The sequence below is a fragment of the Anopheles stephensi genome, chromosome 3 (genome assembly GCF_013141755.1).
Source record: "Anopheles stephensi strain Indian chromosome 3, UCI_ANSTEP_V1.0, whole genome shotgun sequence".
Taxonomy (NCBI): Eukaryota; Metazoa; Arthropoda; class Insecta; order Diptera; family Culicidae; genus Anopheles; species Anopheles stephensi.
The window spans coordinates 78276676-78300913 of NC_050203.1; the positions used below are offsets into that span (position 1 = coordinate 78276676).

Sequence of the window (24238 nt, forward strand, 5' to 3'; positions counted from 1 at the left end):
AGATCCCGAGCTGAAACTGGCAGCTTTCCATTCCATTGCAGTAGTGTGTAGCCTACAACGGGCTGCAAGACTACGTAACCCGATCTTGGTAGCGTAGGAAGATGATTCAGGTATTTCTTCCCTTCACTTGGATGCCATGGACCAAAAACTTGGATGGGGTTTCCTTCTTGCCCGGCTGGTGGAAAAGCAAGACAAAAAGGACCAGGCCAAACGAACGGCTTACAGCAAACGTACGACGTGCTTGTGGCCTTCGGGTTGATTGATAGAAGGAACAAATAAGAAGCAATCATGGTTTGCATGTGTGTGTGTGTGTGTGTGTGTGTGTGTGTGTGTGTGTGTGTGTGTGTGTATGCTAGCTGGTAGTTATTTCGCTTTTCGTAAATCAAAGCCGATCGTTCCTGTAATATCTACTTACCATATTGTAAACCATTATCAATTCTCTCATCAATTGTTTTCTCCTAACATCACGATACTCAGAGGAAAATCAACTTCAAATTTACCAGATTTCATTCTTTTCATTTTATTTTCCACTCTTTTTATGTTTCGTTACATTGCTTCCATTCCTATTTGTTTTGTTCCATTTTGTCTCTTTTTGTTTTCCTTCAGCAGTTTATTTACTAGCAATCATTTGTTTTGTGTGTTTTCTATGTTTTTTACCTCTTAAACTTTTGTTTTCTTTTGTGTCGTTTTTTTCTTCCCGCTTTTTCTCCCCGTTTTTATTCTTTTCTGCTCTTTTATGGAATGAAATTCAATGTAAAATAGCTATATAGTCCTACTTGTTCACCCACAAACCACCAGGAAGATTATTCTTTCTAGTTTTCTCCTCCTCTTTTTTTCTTTTTCGTCTTGATTTGTGTGGCTTTGACCTATTCTACACGAATCGTTTCGCTTCGCTTGCCAAAAACAGTTTGTTGTCTCGTGGGTTTTTTTTTCTCTACCATGGTTCGATTCGATCGAGTTTTTTTTTCTTTCTTCTTATTTTGAGTCCCGCTGAGTGTGCACAGGGCGAAAATGAATATCAATCAATCATTTATCAATCTGCTCTGTATTTCGCTACCTGACACTATGAAGTTTTGCTTATCTTTTGCCGGGGTGTTTTTGGAACAATTTTTGTCACTTTCATCTTCACTTTTTTCCCACAGTTAGTGTGTTGTGGACCGAAGAAAAGAAAAAAAAGGAAGGAATTATTATACTTTCCCGCTTGTAACATTATTTATCCTATCGAGAGAGCCGTTTATACTATTTACAAGTGGATTTTTCGTCGTCTTCTTGTCCTTTGTTCGTTATTTGGCATGAGTGCAGTAGTAAATAAAGTTTTGCTTTATTATAAAAAAAATTAATTAAATTTACTTTATTTAATCAAAAAATAAATAATTTAAGAAATTTTCTCTCCATTTTGACCATTGTTATCCAACAAATCCAGGATTCCACTCAAATCCTACTCTTGATGGAAAAAACCTTCCTTCCTTTGCACAAAGCCATACTCATCATTTCTTCTACTTGACTTTTCTATCTGTCACGCTCTATCTGTTGTGAAAATCTTGCAGTCATGGTTGCCAGAAAATTTAGCTAAAGTCATCCATTCTTGTTTGCTTTTTGTTTGTTCCCAGCTTAAAAGCAACAAAGACACACTTCTTCAAACAACAAAACGTGTCCTTCCATGCAACCACACACACACACCCAGTGACACAGGAACTTCTGTAAAGGTGTACCAGAGCAGTAGAGGCTTCAAACGCGCCAAAAACTACGAAACATTCATTGCCGGAATAATTTATCTTCACGAGATTTGTTTTTATCTAGCTCGGCGTGCATGTGTTTGCGTGCTCCACGCACATCGAACATCCTGCTGTGTCTCGCTCGTTGATATATTATATTATTCCGTATACCTTCTTACCAGTCCACAATAAAAGGTTTTCTTGTGCTGAAGGAAAAAAGTAACAAAAAACCGAAAGACCCCTTTCCAGGAACAAAGGATCCGAGTCCAGTTGTCCCTTTAAAAGGGACTTTTCTTTGGCGAACCTTTCACCAACGACAACCTACAAGGACAGGTTGGCAGTGAAATGCGCTTCAACCGTGCCAACATTTCCACCCGGTTTTTGGCCTCTTATCCTGTCAAAGATGAACGGACCTCATCTGTCTTGCACCACAAAGGGGGGAAACAAAATGGTGAAAAAGTGTGTGTCGGTGTGTTCGTATCAGCGTACTGGCACAACTTGTAGCCATTTTGCAGCCATGATGAATGTATATTTACAGATACGCATGCTGGCACTCGTGTACTCGGCGCATGGAAGTTGAAATGTTACTGAGCGAACCGAACCAATCGTGTGTGTGTATACGCGGACTGTCATGAATCAAGGGGATTTGTAATTCACCAGCGAATGCTCGCGACTCTCAAAAACACAGTCACTGTATTGTTTTTTTTTTTTTGGAAATTTACTTCAAACAAATAATCAGACTCGTAAGAGACGGGAATTGTTTCCTTCATTTCTGTTTCTTTCCTTTTTGTAACACTTAACAACGAAAATGAGTGCACTTGATAACTTAATTAAATTATTTACAAAATTCCTTACCTACAGTTAGTTTGCAATTTTGTCTTTGTCTTGAAATGTCGTTTGCCTGCAATATCTCCTTCAAATAACAGCAGTGTCTCAGCCATTTTATCGATGCTTTTCGAAACCAAGTGTAATGAACTTAAGTAACATAAAATTTATTAAAAATTTTTATCGTTAACCTATTAATAAATCTAATTTCAAGAGCCTCGGTATGTTTGTTTGATCTCAGAATGTTTGAGCAGTGGATGAGTAAAAAATGGAGATTTAAAATATAAACAAAATTAGTTTATAAAGCTAGCTCAACAGCCTTAAGTTCAGAAACTAACAAGAGTAGTTACATCTTGGGCTTCAACAGCACAATTTTGCCCCTTAAAGCGATTATTGCAAGGTTTACATCACATTTAAGGGTCTTGTCCTTTCCTGTGCTACTTTTGCATTAAATGTTGCTACTCTTGTTAAATCAATTGAAATCCCCATCTTAACACAGACAGCAATTTTAGTAGAAAATAGAACTTCAGTGTTCGTATTGGACTAGAGAAATTTAAATTAATGTTACTCTTCCAATTGAGCTCAATTCTTAAATCTCTCAGGAACATTCAAGAAGAATAAATGAAGCTCAACAATGTACGCGGCAATAAACAACCTCAATGTAAAAAAAAAACCCTTACTGATACTCAAGGTAAACCCTTCAAAACCTTTTCTTTTTCCCGTGAGTTAAAGTATGGATTGTCGACATTGCCGAACGGAAGCAAACCGATTCCGACATAAACCTCTCAGTGCTCGAAAAAAAAGAAGAAGCAAAATGGCATCGATTGACATGCAAATGAATTGCTGTGGGACAAATCTTATCGCACCGGGAACGCCCGTACCACCACCATCAGCAGTATCAGCAGCATCGCTGTTATTACGCTGCTGCTTCGCAATCCTTTGCTGCCCTGTATCGCTGCAGGATGTTCGCCTGCATTTTGCCGCGGGTCGTCCAATTGTTCCGTGGGAGACAGTGGTGTGCAGGTGAAGTCAGGATACGACGAAAGGAAAATCCACCCATTTGGGGAAGAAAAAGAGAGAAGAAAAGGGCACACACACACACATGCAGCGAGGTTTCTGTATTAGTGGAGGTTTTTGTGCCACATTCATGCAGTTCGAGGATAGTAATTTCAATCAAGTAAATCTCGACGGTTGGAGTTGGGTGTTTTTAACCGCCTCACCATCGCGAAGCACATTGCAAATTGCCACTTACCATTAAGCACATGGACGTGTACCGTCATCGGGTTGGCCGTCGACGGCAGGCACGTGTACTTGCCGGAATCGGTGGACTTGGCGCGCTGGATCAGCAGGTAGGAGGTCGTGATGTCGCCCTTTTCCGTAATCACCGACACACCACCACGTGCCGAATCGTAGTTGATTTCCTGCAACGTATTGATCGAGCGCAATGATGAAGGATTAAGCGGATTATTGTCTTACGCAAAGGGTGGTTTGTTAAATTGGAGATGATGTCCTTCAATTTCTTAAATTTCTCTCCAAAGACTCAATTTATAAAAATACTACCCAACGTAACCGGCAATTCAAACAATATCGCGAAACAGAAAACAAAACCAACCCTGCTCGCAGTCAACCTTGAAATTGGCTTATGCGTCATCAGCACAACATGCCACAGCCACAGACACTAAATTACGTTTCTATTTCGAGCTGCAGCAGGACAGCGCAAACGGAAACGAACGATTCCACTGGAGCCTTTTTGCTGTCCTTAAAATAGAACCAATGATGACTTTGATATTGTATCTGCTGTGCTACCGAAGGGACTCTGAGCCACCTGAGCTTCTTCAGTGCGCCCATAATGTAGAGTAACTGACTGGCTGACTGACGAAGAAGCAAAACCACTCTTAGGCCTCTTGTCCGAAAGTTAAACTCATCTGGAATGTTTACGTACAACGACGACCACTTTCGGGTGAGTGAGTAGGCGTCGATATGAAATTTTAATGACAGTTCGGGCGTACAGAGAGATAGCGTAAGGATGGATCATCCTTCAAGAACCTTTTCGGTGCTATTTTGGTTCAACACGGTACTCGGGCAGCTTATTTAAATGAGAATCAAATTATTATAGCATAAAGGGGAAATGAGATTACTGAGGATTTATGAGAGAAGAATTTTTCACAATACTTGCTTGCTGCACATTACTTGCTGAAGCTTGGGATTATTTATTCAAATATTAAATCTGATGAGAAAATTTTGATTCCTAAACAGCCAATTTCTAATTTACACCAAATCATACGTTCTAAAAGCACATTTAATAAAATTCATGATGATTTGCTTTGCAGATTGCATAGTTTAAGGCGAATAAAATTTGATATCTCGAATTTCGTATGTATTAAATCAACATAACAATTAAGCGCAAATTGTTGTTTTTCCTCGAAATAAGTCAATGATTTCTGCTCGCTCGCAATGTGTTTCAAATCATAAATAGCTCTTTCATTTTACCTCTTCGACATTGTTCCTGAAAACATAAGCAAATCCAAGTGTCTAAACCGTTGTTTCAATCGAATCAATTAACGGGCTATTACGCTCCGAGCTAGGGCACGATAATTGGCCCCGATTTGCCACTAATTGTCTGTTGTTAAATCACCGTTCAGTGTAAAGGGTAACAGCAAAGAACAAACAAAAAGCACCAGTAAACTCAACCATTTAAAATAAAATGCAAACCCTTTCGCCATTCGTGTTGCAACAGTGTGCAGTGCTATCAACCCATAATTAAGAACTTGTAGCCCCTGACCCCCGATTGCTGATGCTGGTGGTGGTGCTTAAGCACCACTATCGAATTTACGCAACAGTGGAACATTGCAGTGGAGCAAAGTTGGTTCATTTAAGCGTTGAACCCTTAAAAGCAAACATCAATATAAACCTGGACGGTTTGTTTCGTTCGCTGTTTCACGAGGAACAACACGAAATAGCACTTCGATCGGGGGATAGCCCTGGATAGCAAACAGAGAATACATTACCCTAACAAATTGACCCGAATTATGCAAACGATGGGAACGCATTAAATCAAGCTGGAGAGATTTAACCTATACTTTATTGGGGAAATATGTCAAGATGCGAAAAGCAAAAAGGAAAATCGTGTCTTTTTGGTGTTTTTATAAAATTTGAATTTTAAAATTGAGTTCTTTAAAATGGAAAAAATATTTCGCCTGAAAGTATGCAACCCGCAAAGCAAACTACTTTAAGCAACATTCAATTAAGCTCGGAATTGCTTACCTCTCCGTTGTGGGTCCACTGTATCAATGGCGGTGGTTCGGGCAGGTGTCTAACAATGCAGGTAAGGTTCACCGTCGACCCGGTATCGATGTACAGATCCGGTCCTCCGATAATGGTCGTTATGGGTTCTGTAAAGTTTGCAAAAACATTCAAGGGAAACACTTTCAATCGCTTCTTATTACAAACCGCACCAATGAACTTCATTAGCAAACGTTTACAGCTAATTATTTTCCATTTTGGGCCTCAGAAGATTCGCCTCAGAGAGTGGATTGAGCCGGTTGTCTGCATCTCGCAAGACAGCATACGTCAATAAACCCTACCAACCCTAGCACCAAGATTGAGGAATTGTTTGCTCAAAGTGCATAATTTATCAATCTCACCATCACGACCCAAACGCAGGCTATAGATTACATCCAGCTGAGAGGTGTTTATTAATTTCTCAAGGTTCCAGTCTCCCCGCACAGTATGCCGCAATTTATTAGCTGAACGATGCAGATTCTCCTTCGTGCTGCTTGCTGCATCGCGAGGACGCACCCAAGTCCCAGTACGATAATAACGCCACCGCATCCGGGGCTCAATCTTGCAACCGAATCCTCCCGCACCAAGCTGCCGTCCGATGAAATAATTTATTCGCCAAAACGTACCCACACTCCGCCTACAATACCACCTCCAACGTAAGCTCCCGGGGCGTCCCGGAAGCATCGGAGCTTACCAAGGATTGCCGACGGGCGCCCGGTCTTCAAAACTGTTGACGCGCACATAATAGCCTTTTGCTCGGTGAAATGTGCGTACTACGCACCCAGCGATGCGCCTGGGAATTGTTGATGTAATGAAATTCCACATCAGCAGCAGCCAGATTACATCCAACGTGCTGCGAGAGGAAAAGTAGGCCCAGGGAACTTTGACGCCCTTCTCCACACGGTTTTTGCCAACGATGCGCACATGATGGATGATAATGGCAATGATTTCCACCGGGAAATCGCTTATCGCTTTTTATTAAGCCACTAAACGGTTGGATTCTCGCGATTCGTTACAACGAGTTGCAGCTTTGACGGGGCGTACTTTAAGCGACACTGGCTCACTTTAATGCACCCAACCCGCATGCCTGGTGGTAGCAGTCAGAACCATATAAACGCTTAATTGCTCGTTAAACGACCTGCGTGCTGCGTGTAATCTGCGGTAAGTTTTGCGGGCCGTAGACTGCGTGGACGAAGCACTCGTACCACGCGGCAGGATCAAACTTAATTAGTCTGTCAATCTCTTATTGGGTAAGAATTTGCCGTTGGGACATTACGGCTCGTTCGGCAACGAAGACGTTTCTTTGGGTCGTTGCTGCTGCTTCTGCTGCTGCTGCTGCCGGTTGTAGCAACATCTTCCGCTGAGTCTTCCAAGAAATAAGGGCAAACACTTCTTGGAATAATGTTAACAGACTCGGCAGAAGAAAAGAAAGCATCACAAACACACAAAAAAAAATCTAATCAGCAAATGTTCGTGTGAAATTGGTTCTCGATTTCAGGCTCCTTGTTCCATTTTTCCGATGACCCAAACAAAACCCCCATTCCCAACATGTCCTTCTCATGGACAGTGCAGTTTTACCGAGGAAAGTCCCTGACCTTTTTTCTTGGGGGCCGTGAGGGAAAGGAAATGCGACCACCGGACCGGACCCGCACCGACTGAAGCATCCGCGCCCTGGGGAGTGCTACTCGCCTATCCCGAGAAACCCAATAAACAACTTACCAACAACCGACAGCATCATGGAGTAGCCGACCGGTGGCGTGGTGGAGATTTGACACTCGTACACACCGGAATCACGCTGCTGCGGGTACAGGACCTATCACGCGTAGAGTTGGAGGAACAGTGCAGGAAAAAGAAGAGGAAAAAGAAAGAAAGTGTCAAAATGTGTTTTGGTGCGGTTTGTGTGCGGGAGCGTGCGGTTTTGAGCCTGACAACCTGAAAGTAGAAGAGGAGGAAGAAAAAACCTTGACGCATGCAGCCGAAAACACACAAAACATTCACTTTCGCTCGCCAACATACATCCATTCGGTAAACCGAATCGAACGCGCATCACCCACCCCCCCCCAAAAGCCCAATCGAACGATAAGCCATCAAGATTGCGTTTTGTTGGGTTCTTGGGAGCTTGGCGAGGGTTTTGGAAACACGATACGATACGATCGGATTTCATCGGATTGGAAGTTTGGGACTGTGGTTTTTCCTCCCCTCCCGTCCCTGATGCCCAAACAACACAGCCCAATCGAATGGGGATTTTTCGGCAGGCAGGGATGAATGCTGGACGGATAATTGAGTTGCTGGTTTGAAGGTTTTGTTTCGCTCTAAAGTATATTTCGGAAACTTTAGCCGATTTTGCTTTCCTTGAGGAATTGTCTGTGTTGGTGTGTGTGTGAGAAGCGATGAGTTTGCGATGTGTATCGGGGATGTAGTATACATGCAGGTTTCACGTCACATCTCCAAGAACCACACACACGCACACACGCCACACCACCGGAAGGATGATTCGGAAACTTTGTTAAGCTATTGATACGGTCCTGGCGTGCCGTGTAGATGTTATGGGAATAACGGGCTGTTACTGATTGTTTGCGGTAAACTATGTTTTCAATGCCCCGCAAAACGTGCGAAAACCCTCTGGAGTCAAAACAAATATTTGCACGGCACGTACGAAATCGATAGCGTTGGTTTGCACAAAGGCTTAAGCTTTTCCAAGTGATTTTTATAAATGATTTTGAATAATATGAAAATGGATTTATTGCTCGGAGTTCTGAACAGAAATAATTCCTCTTTAAACGCATCTCGCAGAATACAAAGATCTGGCAAGTAGAGCAAATTGCATAATTTTAGGAGGATTGTGTGATAATAGCTCTCAAACAATGCTTTTTCATCTCTGTCTTCTTTTTTCTGCGTTTTTTCTACGTTGGCAGTAGAATCTCAAGTGGTCTTAGTCCTACAATTCAGGATATCTGATTTTTATTGAAATCTTTTTGAATAGTAGGTCACTAGAAAATGATGTTTTAAAATTTATTGTCTGTGGACTCTTTTATTGCTAAGAAATAAAATCATTCAACTATCTTACAGAATGGCAAATATCAAATGCTGATGAAAAACGTAACCAACACTATACATTGTAACGTTCAATTATCTCATCCCGCTTCGCTCATCGCTTCGTTTGACGCTTGACAAGCTCGATTATGGACCATCAATAGCGATTGCTCTATTAAATTGTATAATGAATCCACTACAAAGGTCGTGCTGGGCTTACGAAACCTTGCCAGCACAGCATTAACCACATTATCACCACCATTGAATGACCAAATGTGTGTAACCCGTCCTAATCCATCGGATGATCGGGTGTTCTTTCCGGGGACGCAGCACTCCGTAGTTCGGCGCCAATAAAACACTGACACGACTATCCAATCCCGTCCTGTCCCATTCGCCCGGAATAATCGCCCAGATTACCGGTTAATGAAAATCTTAACCGAAACGTGCGACCCTACACCCGAGGAAGCAACGGCTCCGATGCCTTTTATGGCGCACACTGGGGAACCATAATTTGATGCGGCATATTGGCGCCGGGGACAGCTTTTACGCCGTCAAATAACTTATCAAGCTCATTATCATGAATAGTAATGAGCGTTGTGGTGGCACGCAGCCCCCGGGGAAGGAACACTCCGATGAAACACGGACACTCTCGGGAAAGGGACACACACCACAAAAATCGCCTGTGCCGTCTTGTAAGATGTCTCACCTTGAGCGACCAGTCGTCCAGCTGGGGATTGTGTACGCTCTGGTAGCGTTGGTCGGAGGTGTACGTCGCTTTGCCGACCGTCAGCAAATGTAGATCCCGATGCCGGATCCAGGATACCTATGGGCGAAGAAAAGCAGGGATAGAGCGAACGGGGCTTAATTAAATCAACTGCTTCCGGGACGGAACCTACCGTGCGGTTGCCGAGGTTGCGCACGCGACAATTTAGGTAGGCCGTGTTGCCGACCAGTGCGGTGACGTTGCGCGAAGCCGAGATGTCAAAGTAGGGCCCCCGGTCGAGCGGATTTTTTGCCGCGTCGTCTTCCAGCTCGGCCTCGTCGAAGGAGGACGTCTGGAAGTAGTGCTTCGGTGGTGTGTACGTGTGCGGCTCGTCGATGTCTACCGACTGCGAGCGTGAGAACTGACCTGCAAAATTGGCAAAAAGGATTAGTGCGAGGGGGATGAGGCCACGGGACTACGGTTCAACGCTTCGTTGCACTTGTTTTGTCCCTGGTGTTGCTGCTGACAGGAGATTACCAACTGGTGGCTGGTGCTTGGGCGTGTCTTTGCGAAATTTGTCCGTAGATTGATTGGATGTGTGGCATTGGACATGCGAAAGCCGTGTTTGGGGATTGTTATTCTATACAGGTATTAGCGTTCAGTTCATCGATGACAAGGCAATCGAACAAGGGGTTCATTTGTTAGTGAATAAATTACCACGGCTACGTTTACGGATTAAGCATGTGCTTCATCGTCGTGAACCAAATATGGTTTTAAATGGTATGAGGAAAATGTGCTACCACGAAGGTTGCATAAATTTAGGAGTCGAAGCGAACCAAACGTGGAAAGTGACTTGTATATTAAATTCAATCATAAAATCCTCTTTCAATTTTAGTAAGACAACAATTATCCAAATTAATAACCCCTGACTTATCCTTTAAATTTACATAGAACATTATAATTAAACCTCCAAAACAAATTCCTAATGAAATGAAAATTGAATTTATTGGTGGATAGAAGTTTCAATTACCTTCTTCTGTAATAACGTCAAACATGATTCCATCCACTTACCGTAGCTGATGTTGAGGAGAATCATCACAACCGCTATTTGCTTCATCGTTCCCATGTGTTAACCCAATCCATATTCTGAAACGAGCAACAACAGAAAAAGGCAGAAAACAAAATAAATCCCCACTGGGTGGCACAGTCATCCGTAACAAATAAAATACCAATTCTAAAGAATAAATAAATCCGAAGCCCCCGGTTCCCCGGTAAGAAGACAGAAATAAAGCTGTCACTTTTATTCGGCACGCCAAACAACTGGAGCGGTGAAACATTCCTTCAAGACGCCTTAAAATGCATACCAGGCCAACCTTCGGATATCCGTGCAACTCATTAACACAACGACAAAACCCCGAGCGAACGGCCCTGTCTCGGCTCTGCGTTGGTTGTGCGCTAATTTATCGCTTGCCATTCCATTGAAATACGGTTGAAATGAGCACATTTTTCTTGCTTTTCCACAGAGCGAGTGTGTGTGTGTGTCAAGGTGATCCTGACAGGCGACAGAGGAAAAGCAAACAAATTTTCTTCCCGCCACGCCATCCAGTTGAACTCGTAAGCGTGCGGCGAGAAAGCGAAACATTTCCAACAATAAAAATAACGACGGTCGGGCCGGGAACCTTTCGGAAAAAATGGGCCAAAAGAAACGATGGCGCACCCGCTCAGAATCGACACCCGGGACTTACGAGGATTCCGCTCTCTCTCTCTCTCTCTGAGGGCCGCCTTCAAAGACTTCCGTGGCGAAGCTTGGCTGTTTGCAATATTTATAAGACATCCTACCGTTTTACACCTGCGACATTTGGAACGATCCCGTAACATCGTAACCGTCAATAGAGTAATGCTAAAGCTGACGCAAGGTGTTGTTCTTGCAACCTCCGTTCGATCGTGTCTCGTTAGGGATGTTTTTCGCGCAAGAAAGTGTGCTCGTTTTTATATATTTTTTTGCTATCAAACCGTGGGAGGGGGGGATGTTTTTCGTTGATGTTGGGGCTCGCCCTGCCAGCGTTCCAAGGGGTGATGATGTTTTGCTTTCATTTTAGCTCAAATCCACATCACCCGGCTTAACGAAGAGCGCATTGCCAGAGATTCCGGGGTCGGCTCCAACGGCGCTTTCGCTGCTCGCTCATGTACCCTGTTTTCAACATTGAGACAAAAAAAACAAACCAACCAACGAAAATGGCCACCAGTTTCTGCATGCCTTCAGCGCACCCCCCCCCCCCCCCCCCCCCCCCGCCGCAGCAGTTCCCATTCCGGGTTCGAAGCTGTGAAACTCGTCCGGAATGCTCAACAATCGCCAACCTCTGACAGCTCTGAGCAGCAGCAAAAGGCATGCTCTGCCTTCCCAAAATTATCGTACCGCGTGCTCGCGCACTAACAGCAAAGCTCCGGTCCGTAGGACGGGCGAAACATTTGCGTTGCAAGCTGCAAAGGAATGTGACGTTTGTTCGGTGAGTTTGTTGTGCGAGGATCAAACTTTTTGTTTGGTGCTTGTTATTTTGTGAACGTTTTGTTGCTGAAGAATGTTTATATTTTTCCATTTTGGTAAAGCAAGAAAGAAGAGAAGTTAGAGGAGTTTGTTGTTCGATAAGAGTTTAAGGAAAACGGTGCGCAAACAGAAGCGTTTCTTTTCTTCTTGATGCTAGTTTAATTTTCATTGGATTTTCTTCTCAGAACGAGTCATCGAACGTTCGTTTGTGTGTTGTAGAAGGAGCACTGGTGCCGGGCCTTTCGGTGCTATTTTTTGAACAAATTTACACAAAATACGGGCAAAAAAAAACAAATGCACTGTACATTTTGCCCCAATAAATTGGCAAACATTCTAGGAAACAGTGTAACGTTTCTTAATGGAATTTCGGTGCTTCTTAATGCATTCTTAATGTAGCCAAAACAGTGAGGTATCGGAACGGTTAAGAAATGAATTTCGAGCCAAAAATAAATTTTGCTAGGCCAACAGATAGTTGAAACACTATATAAAATAGTCAGAAGCTGCGATATCCATGAAAAAATAGGATAACAAAATTGCATAAACTCAGGCGTTTTGTATTTGAAATGTGTGTTTTTGTTTTCTATTTTTCATTTAAGGTGGAAGAGATATGGTTTGATGCTTCTATAAAAAAAAAAATATTTTATTTGATTGAATCAAAAAATCTATTTATTCAATTCGACTCTTAATTTTACTAAGAAAATATTATAATGCAATTAATTGCTTTAAAATATGTGGCATTATTCACAGAGCTAGAAATAGGGTAGCAAAGTTGGGGCAAAAACGAGATTGTTTAAATTTAAATAAAAGTAATATTTAAAATATATTTGCTGATAGAAAGCAACGAGCGATATCGAAAGACGTTCAAATAAAGTCATTCACAGCTGTTTTTAACACTTTAAACTAATCAACCATTTAGCTGAAATGGATCCAAATTGATGTAATTTACCTGCGACTCAAACCTCGTAAACATATCCATTAGAAGATTAAAGTTGAAGCTAATCAAAACACATTGGAGCCGACATGTTGAACACAACACTCTACTTAAAGAAAAAACAACAACAAAATGCGCCTAACTGTATGCAATGTGAAGCATTTATATTGAAAAGCTCAAGGCAAATGATAAGCTTTGGGAGGACTTCCTTTTAGATATTACACATTGAATCGAATTAAATTGAATTAGGCATCAAATTAATTTCTTTAAACTATCTACTACAAACCGTAAATGATTAAATTCAAACAAACAAGTAATAATATACTCAAAAAAAGTCCAACACAACAAGGTGACATTGATTGTCATAAGCTTTAAAGAAAAAAATCTCTGTAGCTAAAATCCTACCCAGCCACTGATTAAACCATTTCTTTCCCTTCCTGCAAATCCTTAAACAACATCCGACACAACACCGTCACTGTACAAGCAAACCACCAACGCTCACACACCGACACACCACAGTCGAGCAGCGCCCACCAAAAATGCAGGAAAATAAATGAGTTAACTTTTAGCCACACCCGGGCCGAACCCGGGGGTTACGGTAGTAAAAAGTTTTTCCTCCTCAAATTTCCCCCGAGAGCCAAGCGCGTTCCGAAGAAAAAAAAACCGCAAAACTGAGAAAGGATAAGGACTACAGAAGGAAGGAAAAAAAATCCATTACGTAATCGATCAGTGCAAGCATATTCGCACAAATTTACACCTCCACCCAAAAGGGGCGAACCGTTCCTTCCTAACCCCTTTCGCACACCGTACAAAGCGCAAATAAAGCGCCACACGCTCCCAAATTTCCATGACCGATCGCCGTTCGTTTGCTGTTGCCGATGATTAATGGTTACCCGGAATGGTGTTAGTGGCCGGGTTTTTATTCCATACTTTTTCCGGCCCCGTAAGTGTGCCGTGTGAAAAAGTGAATTAAGTCATGGTAAAAAGGATTTCGTGCGAAATTCACCATTAGTGTTCCTATACCCCCCCTTCTTGGAAGTGGGATTATATTCAAATAAATACTTCCGTACCAATCTCTCTCCCGTACGGCATCGTTTAAGCGTTTGATTGGGGAAATAAAAGTGGAGCCAACCAGCTGGAGGAAGTAAACGGGAACTAGCGCGCAAAAGCGCACCAGGAAAACAAACCCATATTAACCAGCTAAATTGAGGTCTGCAGATGGCAGCATGGAATGGATGTGTTCCGATTCCGCGTAAAGAGCAAATCCCGCACACTGGTCCAAAGGTGAATTTTTGGTTGAAAAAGGTAGACTTTTAGCATTTGAATCATCAAGCTACTATCTTGCTTGTGGCGCCATCTAGATGTCAAATTTCTTATGCATCATCTATGCTATCCATGATCATCATCCAACGATTTCAATTATATCTTAAAACAGGAAGTCCTTCCGACGATCTTAACCAGGACCACTGTGTCTCGTTCACATTAGCTCTGGAAAAATCTCAAATACACTGGAATCCCAACGCCAGACATGTATCAGTTGCAGAGTTCCCAATCCCTCCCAAAAAAAAAAAAGAAAACTGACACAATCTCCCGTCATGGCCTCATCGACCGAGTGTGAGGGCTCCACGAAATTGCTAGCTTATGCCGCATATATTCGCAGCAGTATCCAGCTAACGCACGCCCCAATTCCTCTGGGGGCCATCAAACAAAACCGGAGAGACAGCCGAGAGCATGGGTTGGGTCCGTTCCGTGCGAAGAAGAACAGCAAACCAACCGCAACTGCAGGGACTTCGGGGGTAAGTTCTATTGCTAAATTATGAGCCCCGAGCCCTGCAGTATGTTTTGGGCTGCCAAGCAAAACCGCGTCCGCGTGAACAATTTGTTCAATTATGAAAGCTTTTCGGTGGCCCGGACGCTTGTAATAAGAAGCCCCCAAGGTTCGTTTTTTTTTTTTGTCCTCCCGTAGCTTAAGGGACCAAAGTTTTGCTCTACCACACACAAACCGGGGAAGGATCGCAGGATATCGGTAACGCCGATCCGTGTATCCTTCGTGTATCCTTCTGGACGCTTCTGGACCCAAACAAAAGCATTTTGCTGGCAAACATCAAAAGGAAAAACATAGCCCAAACAAGGGGGATTTCTTTGCTCGGGGTTGAGTGTTGGAGCTTTGCGGGGTGTGGGAAGTTTCACATCAAATTGATACCCTTGTGTACGAGTGTGTGTGTGCGCGCGCAAACAAGGTTTAACACAAAAACAACATCTCCTTCCTTCCGAGAACGTGTGTGCCCGCGCTGCCAAACATGGGGTAAAACTTTTGAAGCTTGCTGGGAGTTTTCCTGGGGGAAGATTCGCCCGCTCACACATGCGGTGTGTCAGTTCGCAGGGGTTCGGGTTTTTTTTTCTTGCTGCCTGCTGCTTATTTTCCCCAAAAAGGACGATCCTTCTTGATTTCCTCCCCCGGTGCGGTATTGAAAAGCCGGGATAGCCTTCAGCCCAGCTTTTCAGCGTTACCGAGACCCGAGAATCGGATAAGATGTTTAGCGTTGCTTTTTTAATCTCATCCCAAGCTGCTGGTCGATGCTACGGTTTGGAGATTGTTGCCCACACCTCACGCCACCGGTTGTTTGTTACCCGTGTACAAATAATGTTTCAAGAAAATGGTTCACTTTCCGAGTGAAAACAGTGCCGGGGCACATACACGGATGAGAAGGTAACACGTTTTAATACACCTTTGTCTGCCGCAGAGTACATACGGCCTCATATCCATGGCAGTAAGTTATCTGCTGATACGTACACGTGCACGAGTTTGGACGCCCTCGTTCAAGTGCTGGCTGTGAGGGAACGGCTGGCGCAGGGGGTTGAATTATGCCCCACCCCCATCCACCCAAACTCTCCCTGCCTGCAGGCTATGTGAAGTACAGGAAGTGCAAATTGCCCACTCGCACACACTTGACTGCTTTTTCAGCATTCAGCGCATACTGGGGCGTGGGGGAAAAACCTCTCGCTTGAGGGCTATTGAACATAATGCTATTTATCTTTTGTTCTGTTATTGCTCACCAACAAACCTACCCTTCCAGCCCCACTCAACAAGTACCTCATCCGGATGTAAATCCAGTAAAAACCGACCCTCCAAAATTACACACCCTAACGAGCTGGTTAGCAGTTAACCCTATCGTTTCGTGTGCATAAGAAGGCTATTTTGCCGTACATTGTAGCGTGTGCTTACACACGACCACGACATCACAATGCGTTGAACAGGGGGTTGAAACTGTTTTTAAATCAAGTAGTATCAAGCTTCCTGTTTTGCGTAATCTTTCCCCCCCGTACGCTTTGCCCTTACGGGAACACAGATTGGTTTAATGTGACACGCACACCGACAACGAACCGTTCTGGACGACGTTTGATAATATTTGTTTGGTTTGCACAAAAATTCCAGCCCATTTATCATACGGCATTCATTGTGCAAGCTTAAACAGGAGATACAGAAAACCATTCCTTTAGGAAAACACTTGGTGTCAGTGTATGATATGACGCTTGAATGACAGGCTTTTAGGCGCAAAAAGCACCAAGTGCTGTGGTTCACCGACAACGAAATTATGTGACAGGTTTTATGAGCCGGCTTTGGATTGGCAATTTTTCAACACTAATTTGCAGACGTCAGGAGTGTGTTTTGATATAATGATAGTCATTAGTAAGTTAAATCTAGTATGGGCCTCTATGACAAGTAAAAATTGTAAAGCCAACGCTTTTATCATACTCATGGAATAGAATGAGTCATGCTGGAAAATGCAAATAATTGCTCTTCAACAAATTTTTAAACAGCGTAATACTGATAAAAACTATGGCCAAACGATTAAGTCCTTACTTAAGATATTTTTCCATGAGCATTGCATACCTTCAGGCGTCGCATGGTGCTTGTATCATTCGATTAAAGTGATCTCAGGGGGAAAATCGCTCATAAAGCTGTATTGAAACAATTTTTTTTGTTTTCTTTTTTTATGAGTAACTTAGAGTAAATATGTGTTACGTGTTAATTGATACTTGCTAACGGAAAAAATAAATCCTTAAAATTCTTCATTGACACGTGATTCGCCTACATTTAGGCGACTCATGTATCATTGTTCATTGCTTTATGCCAATCATATTCATAGAACAGATTTTATTCTCTTTTTCAGTTTTGTTATCTGTTATATAGAATATACCTACGATTCGAAAGAAATAACAAAAGCCTAAATGTATGCAAATTCTTACTAAAAATGTGTTTCGTTACTCTGTTCGCTTGACTGTCGTTGAAAGTAATATATTAGGCTTTTAAATACAATCTATCACATATTCCAGTCACCCACTTGCTTGCTGCAGCCTTTTTTATGCTTTTGAGGAAACACTAAATTGTCTCCTCTTTATAGAACTTGTGAACGATTTTCTCTGCTTACCATAACCTCTACCAATCCGCCATCTTTCTCCTAAAGCCTCCTTATTCCCCATAACCAACACCCCACACAACCACCAAACAACCCTATGATAAATGGTGTACCAATTCTGACCTTCACAAGATTTACAACCGAACGCAAACGCGTCAGTTTACTTCCCTCGTCAGGATTTATGTCGGGGTTACGTACCAACAGAAAGAAAGCTCACAGCTAAAACAAATAGAACTGCGACCGGCAATGTAGAAGCCGACAAGGGGTGGTGATGATGGCTGTTGAACCAACAGCGGGCAAAGCCCATCCAACCTCAGACAAGTCACTCTTTATTAGCGAAAAATAAGACATTATCCTTCGAGCGCCAGAGTGCGTTTCCCAACCAGGCAACAACAAAAAAAAACCAACGCCCAAATGAGATTACACACTGGTGCCCGATTTCGTTTCAAAGCACAAAACAGACACAAAACAACCAAACTCCAAAAAAATAAGTGTCTCTTTTATTTGCCCTACGTAATTACGGCCGGCTTTTTCATCGTCACCCACGAAAAACCATTCACAGCCAGCCGGCTGACGACCGTTTAACGATGCAGTGGCTCGACGCTTTGGAACGCTTTAGGCAGCCTGGTCGCTCGGTGCCTTCCGGTGCTAGATCGTCCTTTAAACGTAAATTACGCGCTAAAAACACATTCGCATCGTTTGCTCTGAGTGCTGCAAGGGACTTAAGTTTGAATCATTGCTTCAGCGAATCATAGTTCATTACTATTCGAAAGAGGAGAAAGTAAAACATCCGCTGGGCAATACAGCAATAGCAGCAGCAGGAGACGAAGCATGGCTCAGACCGGATACTAACACGGCGAGCGCGTTCTTCCTGTCACCAAAATGGAGCCTTATTTGAAATTTCAACACGCGCCGTCCACCCAACGCGAATGGCGCAAGAGCAAACCGGAGCTTCAACGACCGATAGCAATTACTGCGCCCAGACACACAGGCACATTGTTGTAAGATGAACGAGTGTCGAAAAAATAATCGCGACGAAAGAACGGCAAAAACATGCGCTTCAACTTTTTCCTAAAGCAAAACAAGTAAAACAAAACAACGAACGAAATGAAGGGAAAATCAAGTCATGGATTCGAACGGGAGTAGCAAAAAAGGCAAAGCATCTCAACGCTCCCACAAACATCCGGTAACGAAACGAAGCGCCCAGGCAATCGGGAAACGAAAAGTTATGCTCGAGCAACATTTCTTCCAGCACGGACGCGAACGAAAAAAAACAGCACGCGAAACGCTAACGGAAGAACGCGCGAAGGCTTTTCCATTCACTGGGCTCATCCGCTTCCGAGCAAGTACAAGATACTTCCGGGGCTGGCTGGCCCGAGAACTGTAGGAAATCTGATTAAAATGGAACATTTTAACTATCGGAGCTTGGGGAACCCGGTGCGGCAGGAAATTCAATCCATGACCACGGGCCCGGAAAGACGGCACCCGGACGATGGGTGCCAGTGGACAGTGAGCTGAATGTTGATGAGCTTTTGAGTGAGTGAAGGTACAGAGTATCGGAACCCGGGGTTCTGCTGGACAGCGTCGGTCCTAATGAAGTCTCGTTGGCTGGGTTGGTGTAGCTGGGCAGATCGTTGAAGCTTATTATGTGTTTTATTTCTGCTTTGCTCAGCGGTAGGTAGAAGTCAAGTGATGATGATAGATTTCCAATTAAAGCGCATTGTGTTTGACGATGGAAATATATATTGCTCCTTCAAATAGTGCTTAACCACATCTAGCTCTAGTTACGCGTTAGTACATCAAGGATGAAGGATTTCATACGCAGTTAGCTATTTGAAGCATAAAAACCGACTTCTTTTAAGACCAAAGCTTTTGGTTTCATGTAGTCCCATATATCCTTAATGTATGCAATCTTTAACCTTTGAGAATCTAATCATTAGAATTTACGAATATTCTATTCTTCTACTTATTCTGCTTTTATTCTCTTTTTCGCCTTCTTTTTTCTTCTTCTTCTTATCATCTTCTTCTTTTACTTTGATTCTACATCTTCAAGCAGTCCTGTGCTGCCATTACAGACATTCTAGATTTTATTATACCCGTTTAGCTACAGGTTACTCATGAGAGTCCACTAGTGCAGAAATTAATGAACTATTCAGTCCCTAACAATCCGAGCTGCAGGTTCGAAGCACTTAAAACTGTATTTATTTCAAAAGCAAAAAAGATATTTCTACGGAGCCTTAATGTATGCAATCTGTGTGCTGTTGGAGATCTATTTACTAAGCCAAAGGAAAAATGTTTAAAGCGTTTGAATATTTAATCTTATAAGCTTCAATTACCAACGGCTAAACGTTCAACAGTTCTTTCAATCGTATAGCCTGTAGTCTTTAAGCGTTAAAAAATCAGTTAAAGACACTTGTTACAACTGCAGGTCTTGAGGCCTTTTGGAAAATTGCTCTGTCTTTCTTGATACAATTACCTGGAAAAGGGCCGGTAGTCTCGGGTAGCAGCTGAGGCCTGCCACAATATGCTATTAAAACTTCTCCAAGATTTTCCTTTGAAGCCAAATGTAAGCTGTTTTTTTTTATTGCCCCGTATGTATGAATAGAAAAGCCGCTATAATGATGAGCTCTTCGAGCTGTGATCTCATCATCGTGCAGTTAAGTAGACTCGCCAAACTCCAGTGGACTGGGTATGTTATGAGAATGATAACAAATGTCCACATGAACAGAGGAAGTCTGGTAGGCCCAAACTCATGTTGAATGATGGCGTTAAAACAACCACCAGCGATTCTGGGATAATGGATTGACAGATGCCAGTTCAGGACCATGAGCGGTATCGAAGACACTAGGCCGAAACCACGAAGCGGTTGTGGCGCGTGATAAGTAAGTAACTCAGTTACTAATGGTACGTTTTTTAACATCTGTATGCTCCATACATTCAGCCAATCAATAATTTTACTAAATGTATGTATGCAGTTATGCAAAGCCTGAATGTACGCAATCTTCAAGCATCGAGCTCCGACTACCAATCAAGAATAGATCAGACCTTGATGAAGCTGAAAACTCTAAAGTTAAAGATGCTAGTCAAGTGCAGAAATTCGTTTTTAAGCCCTCCTGCACCTAAATGTAGGCAATGAAAATAACCCAAATTTAATTTTCTCATTAAACCTCTCAAATCGTAATTTCCTAAATGCAAATTCATTTCCCGTTTCATGCTTGGAGATAATCAAAGCTAAGCCTTTCTATACACCATATTCAGATGCTTCTCTCGACACATGATTTATCTTGAAAAAGGTAAAACACTAACCCAATATAGCCACCATAAACTACTAATTTCCCATCCAGTTTCAGATCCCCACAAACATACCCCTAAGTGAACTTAGCTTTTCCCATCATACAGCTCATTAATTTATCATCAAGCCAAAAACCCTGGGATGCCTGCGTATGTTTACGTTTACCCGGTTACCGGTGGCAATGGATCTACCGAAAAAACACAGAAAGGCTCAAACCGTGCCTATCTCGAAACGCTACCAACCGAGCAAGCTTAGCATAAACATAAACCTTCCCGAAACCATCCGCATCCGAAATGGATTAATGGTGCCGGGTCCGCCACTCCAAAGCTCGAGTGGTAGCCCCAACAGAGCCAAATAAAAATAGCACCCCACTCGATGGCGCCCTGTTTTTTTGCACAGGCTCAAAGTGGCCGTAGTCAGTTTTTCCCCCCATTGCTTGCTTCGTCCTGTGCGTTCTTACAGGCGGGACCGGCTCGACTAATCCTCCCAACCATAGCAAACGGCACACAAACCACGTGCTAGGTCACGTCCGATCGATACTATCTGCCTGCCAGCCTACGCAAAAACTGGCCGATGAAGTGACGCCTAATTTCTGGGAACCTCCGTACGGCTTGGCTGCTGGAATGTTGAAGCTCGGGTAATAAAGAAAGATTATAAATTAATTTTGCATCAGTCTGGGTCTGGTGAACGAGATGAGCTGTTGAGCAGGGCGGGTCGAGAGTCAAGTAACCGAGTAACTGTTGGTAGATTGTTTAATCGCAGAATGTAACAAAAAGATTGAATGAAAAAGTTTTCCCGGCGAGAATTTCCCTTGGAACATAATTGCAAAAGCTTCCACCAAATTCTTCATAAAATCTCCCTGATTTAACAACCAACGACTCGCACTCATCATCTGTTGGTCTGATTAATTAAATTCTGTGGATAATTTTATCCTACAATGCTTCAGGACAAAACAACAGCCTTTAACCCGCTCCAGCTATTCAGGGAAACAAGGCAAAACATAAAATGCCCACCCATGCTAACACATTTTTGATCGAGCAGCAACATACCTGTTTAAAAACTGTTCATGTTAATCGCGTCTGCCTTCGCCCCACCAGCCACTCCTTCCAACAAAACCTCCCTAAGCGGTACCGTTAATCCTTGAAACATCCATTATCCCTCCTTTTTTCTTCCTGGTTTGGCTCACACTTGTCGTCGACTGATTCGCTCGCGATTCACTCGTTTTTATTTTCACATCAAAACAAGCAACAAGCACGCACGCACAACCGCCTTTTTGCCCCAAACTTCCTACGCCCACTTCCTGCCCACTTAGTGGGAAATTCTTTCACTCTTCACCAACTTCCTGTTTTCACTCGAAACGTCGCACGACCGAAAGTAGATGACAATTTACACCTTCCTGTGAAAACGAAACAAAAAATGACACCGTAAAGCGAGTTTAACTGGTTTGAACTTTTCCTTTTCGCTTTTCTAGTACTTTGCACGCTGGAAAACCGGATAGGGCTGGCATAGAAGAACACGCGAACAACCCCCAGGGCACATTGGCGTAGCGGGTGGATGATTGGTGAAGAAAATCCGATGGACCGTACCGGTAAAAAGGGCGACCATCATTTTTCCACCTCAATTAGTTTGATGCGGTGCCTTCACGCCGGCGTTTTTTTCCGTTCCACTCGAGTGATCAGTTTGGGGGGAGAAACGAGTGAGGGAAAAAGCAAGGAAAACCCCCCTTACTCGGCAAGGGTCACCGTGGCGCGCCGATGTTGCCGATTCCTTTTTTTTTTGCGAGCCTGACCTTTTACACTTTTTCCACCACCGGATCGCACGAGGGAAAAATGACGGGAAAGAAAAACAAACCCACGGGCCGACACGAGACAGTGATGTATACTTTTGCAGGGGTCGTTCACTACCGTAGACCAGTAAAACCGGGCTGCCAAAAGCAAACAATGGTTTTGTTTTGGAGGTTTTGTTTTCCTTTCTTCGAGCGGCTGCTTCTTGTTCTTCTGCTGCTTTATTATGATCTGGCGGAAAATTTAATTCTCCTCCATCCCAGCTCTTGAAGACTGACGAACAACGGCGTCCTCTTGTTGGGGTGATTTTCTATTTTTTTCACTCTCTCTCTCTGATCTCTTTCTCTTTTCACTGTTTAAACTTAAGCTTTATGACATTTCCCAGAGAAAATCTTAAAGTATTCGATCACTTAAAGCCACTAATTTCACCGCCCAAAGCAAGCATCACTCGGCTGAAAGCACCAACACACTGCACTTGATACGAACGTAAGGACACAATACGCACAGGAAAACTCAATCAGTAGCACACGAACAGGCGCTCACACACACACACACACACACACACACACACACACACACACACACACACAAACACCACGTTGATGCTGATATTTGCCTTTCTTCCTCACGAGTTTTCCCAACCAACCCATCCCGTGCCGCTGCTAACCCCCAACCAACCATTCGCGAACAATCACTGAACCACTTCAATTCGCCGAATCCGCGCTCCGCTAAATCACTCGATCAGCTGAGAAATCGAATTTTCCCATATCTCACATCCCGCATTTTCCGGACGGTTCCCGCTGTTTCCGGCTTCACAAAAAAAAACTCTGACGCACCTCTTTAATGTTGCTTGCCCCTACTGCACGCTACACATTTTCCCAGGCTCACGTAACGTCACGTCTTGGTCGATGGAGATTTTTCTCCATCCATCCATTCCTAACCACCGAATCCAAGGGCTGGGAGTGGGTTTTTGAAGAAGAGGAAGCAGCAGTTTTCTTACCCAGCCCCTCGAAGAGAGAGAGCAGTATAAAAAACACGATCGAACGCACTACTGTACTGTCCAAGTACACGCGACCGGATCGTGGCCACCGTTTCGTAGCAGCTTCGGTTGATTATGCGACCAGACTGACGGGACTACCGTTTTGGACGGGGTTTCCACGTTTTCCACGCGAGCGAAAATTGGCACTCCCCGACCCGAGGTGAGAAGTTCATCCGCGTGCTGAGGGGTTTGATGGTGAGAATGAACTCATCCTTTCTCAATGTGCCCGGTCGTGGCGTAGGATCCGTGGCTTGTGTGCGAAAAACAACAGACGCTTTTCCGTGAAGGCATTCGGCATCAAAACACCAAACCACGCTCACTGCGAGTGGAGTTGGATGGTGAGTTCCGGTCGTGAGTGAGAAATCGGTGCGCATGAGCTGTGGATTGTGGATGTGAGCATTCCCGAAATCAGATGACACTTCGTAACGAGCTGTTTACGAGCTGGGTTTTGGTAGAGCACTCTGACGGGAAACTAAGGTACTAAAATTGGTTTTTATTCTTTTTAACTCACCTTTCGTAATGTAAAGGAAGAGAGTAGAGATAATAACACGACATGAACGAAAAATAGTTGAACAATGACATTTGGTACAATGTGAAGAAAAAAAGCAAATTAGATTAAAATTTTCAAAGTCGTAAGAATTGCATAAAAAGGAAATGAAATGCAGAAA

At 43.3% G+C, this 24238-nt stretch overlaps 1 protein-coding gene across 3 annotated transcripts; it reads right to left on the minus strand.

Annotated features, from left to right (window-relative positions):
- Positions 1–495: 495 nt before the first annotated feature.
- On the minus strand, positions 496–23671 carry LOC118514649 (zwei Ig domain protein zig-8-like). Of its 3 annotated transcripts, none has more exons than XM_036061677.1 (9): positions 23532–23671; positions 21797–22143; positions 10630–10704; positions 9752–9984; positions 9562–9678; positions 7542–7635; positions 5805–5932; positions 3793–3961; positions 496–3510 (listed from the first exon to the last, which is right to left on the minus strand). In XM_036061677.1, exons 3-9 carry the CDS (start codon positions 10682–10684, stop codon positions 3398–3400), a joined length of 909 nt encoding a protein of 302 aa, XP_035917570.1. In that variant the 5' UTR covers positions 10685–10704; positions 21797–22143; positions 23532–23671; the 3' UTR covers positions 496–3397. The 3 variants fall into 3 exon arrangements, with proteins under 3 accessions (XP_035917570.1, XP_035917571.1, XP_035917572.1); XM_036061678.1 differs by having other exon boundaries at positions 23368–23663; XM_036061679.1 differs by having other exon boundaries at positions 23581–23648.
- Positions 23672–24238: the final 567 nt, after the last annotated feature.

What these genes read in the sequence shown, in the direction of transcription:
- LOC118514649 (XM_036061677.1), bottom strand. Translation starts at nt 10,684, where the DNA reads ATGGGAACGATGAAGCAAATAGCGGTTGTGATGATTCTCCTCAACATC. An exon ending in TCTCCTCAACATCAGCTACG is followed by an intron (nt 9,985 to 10,629) that starts GTAAGTGGATGG and finishes CCAATTTTGCAG; the next exon opens with GTCAGTTCTCACGCTCGCAG. An exon ending in GCAACCTCGGCAACCGCACG is followed by an intron (nt 9,679 to 9,751) that starts GTAGGTTCCGTC and finishes CTTCGCCCATAG; the next exon opens with GTATCCTGGATCCGGCATCG.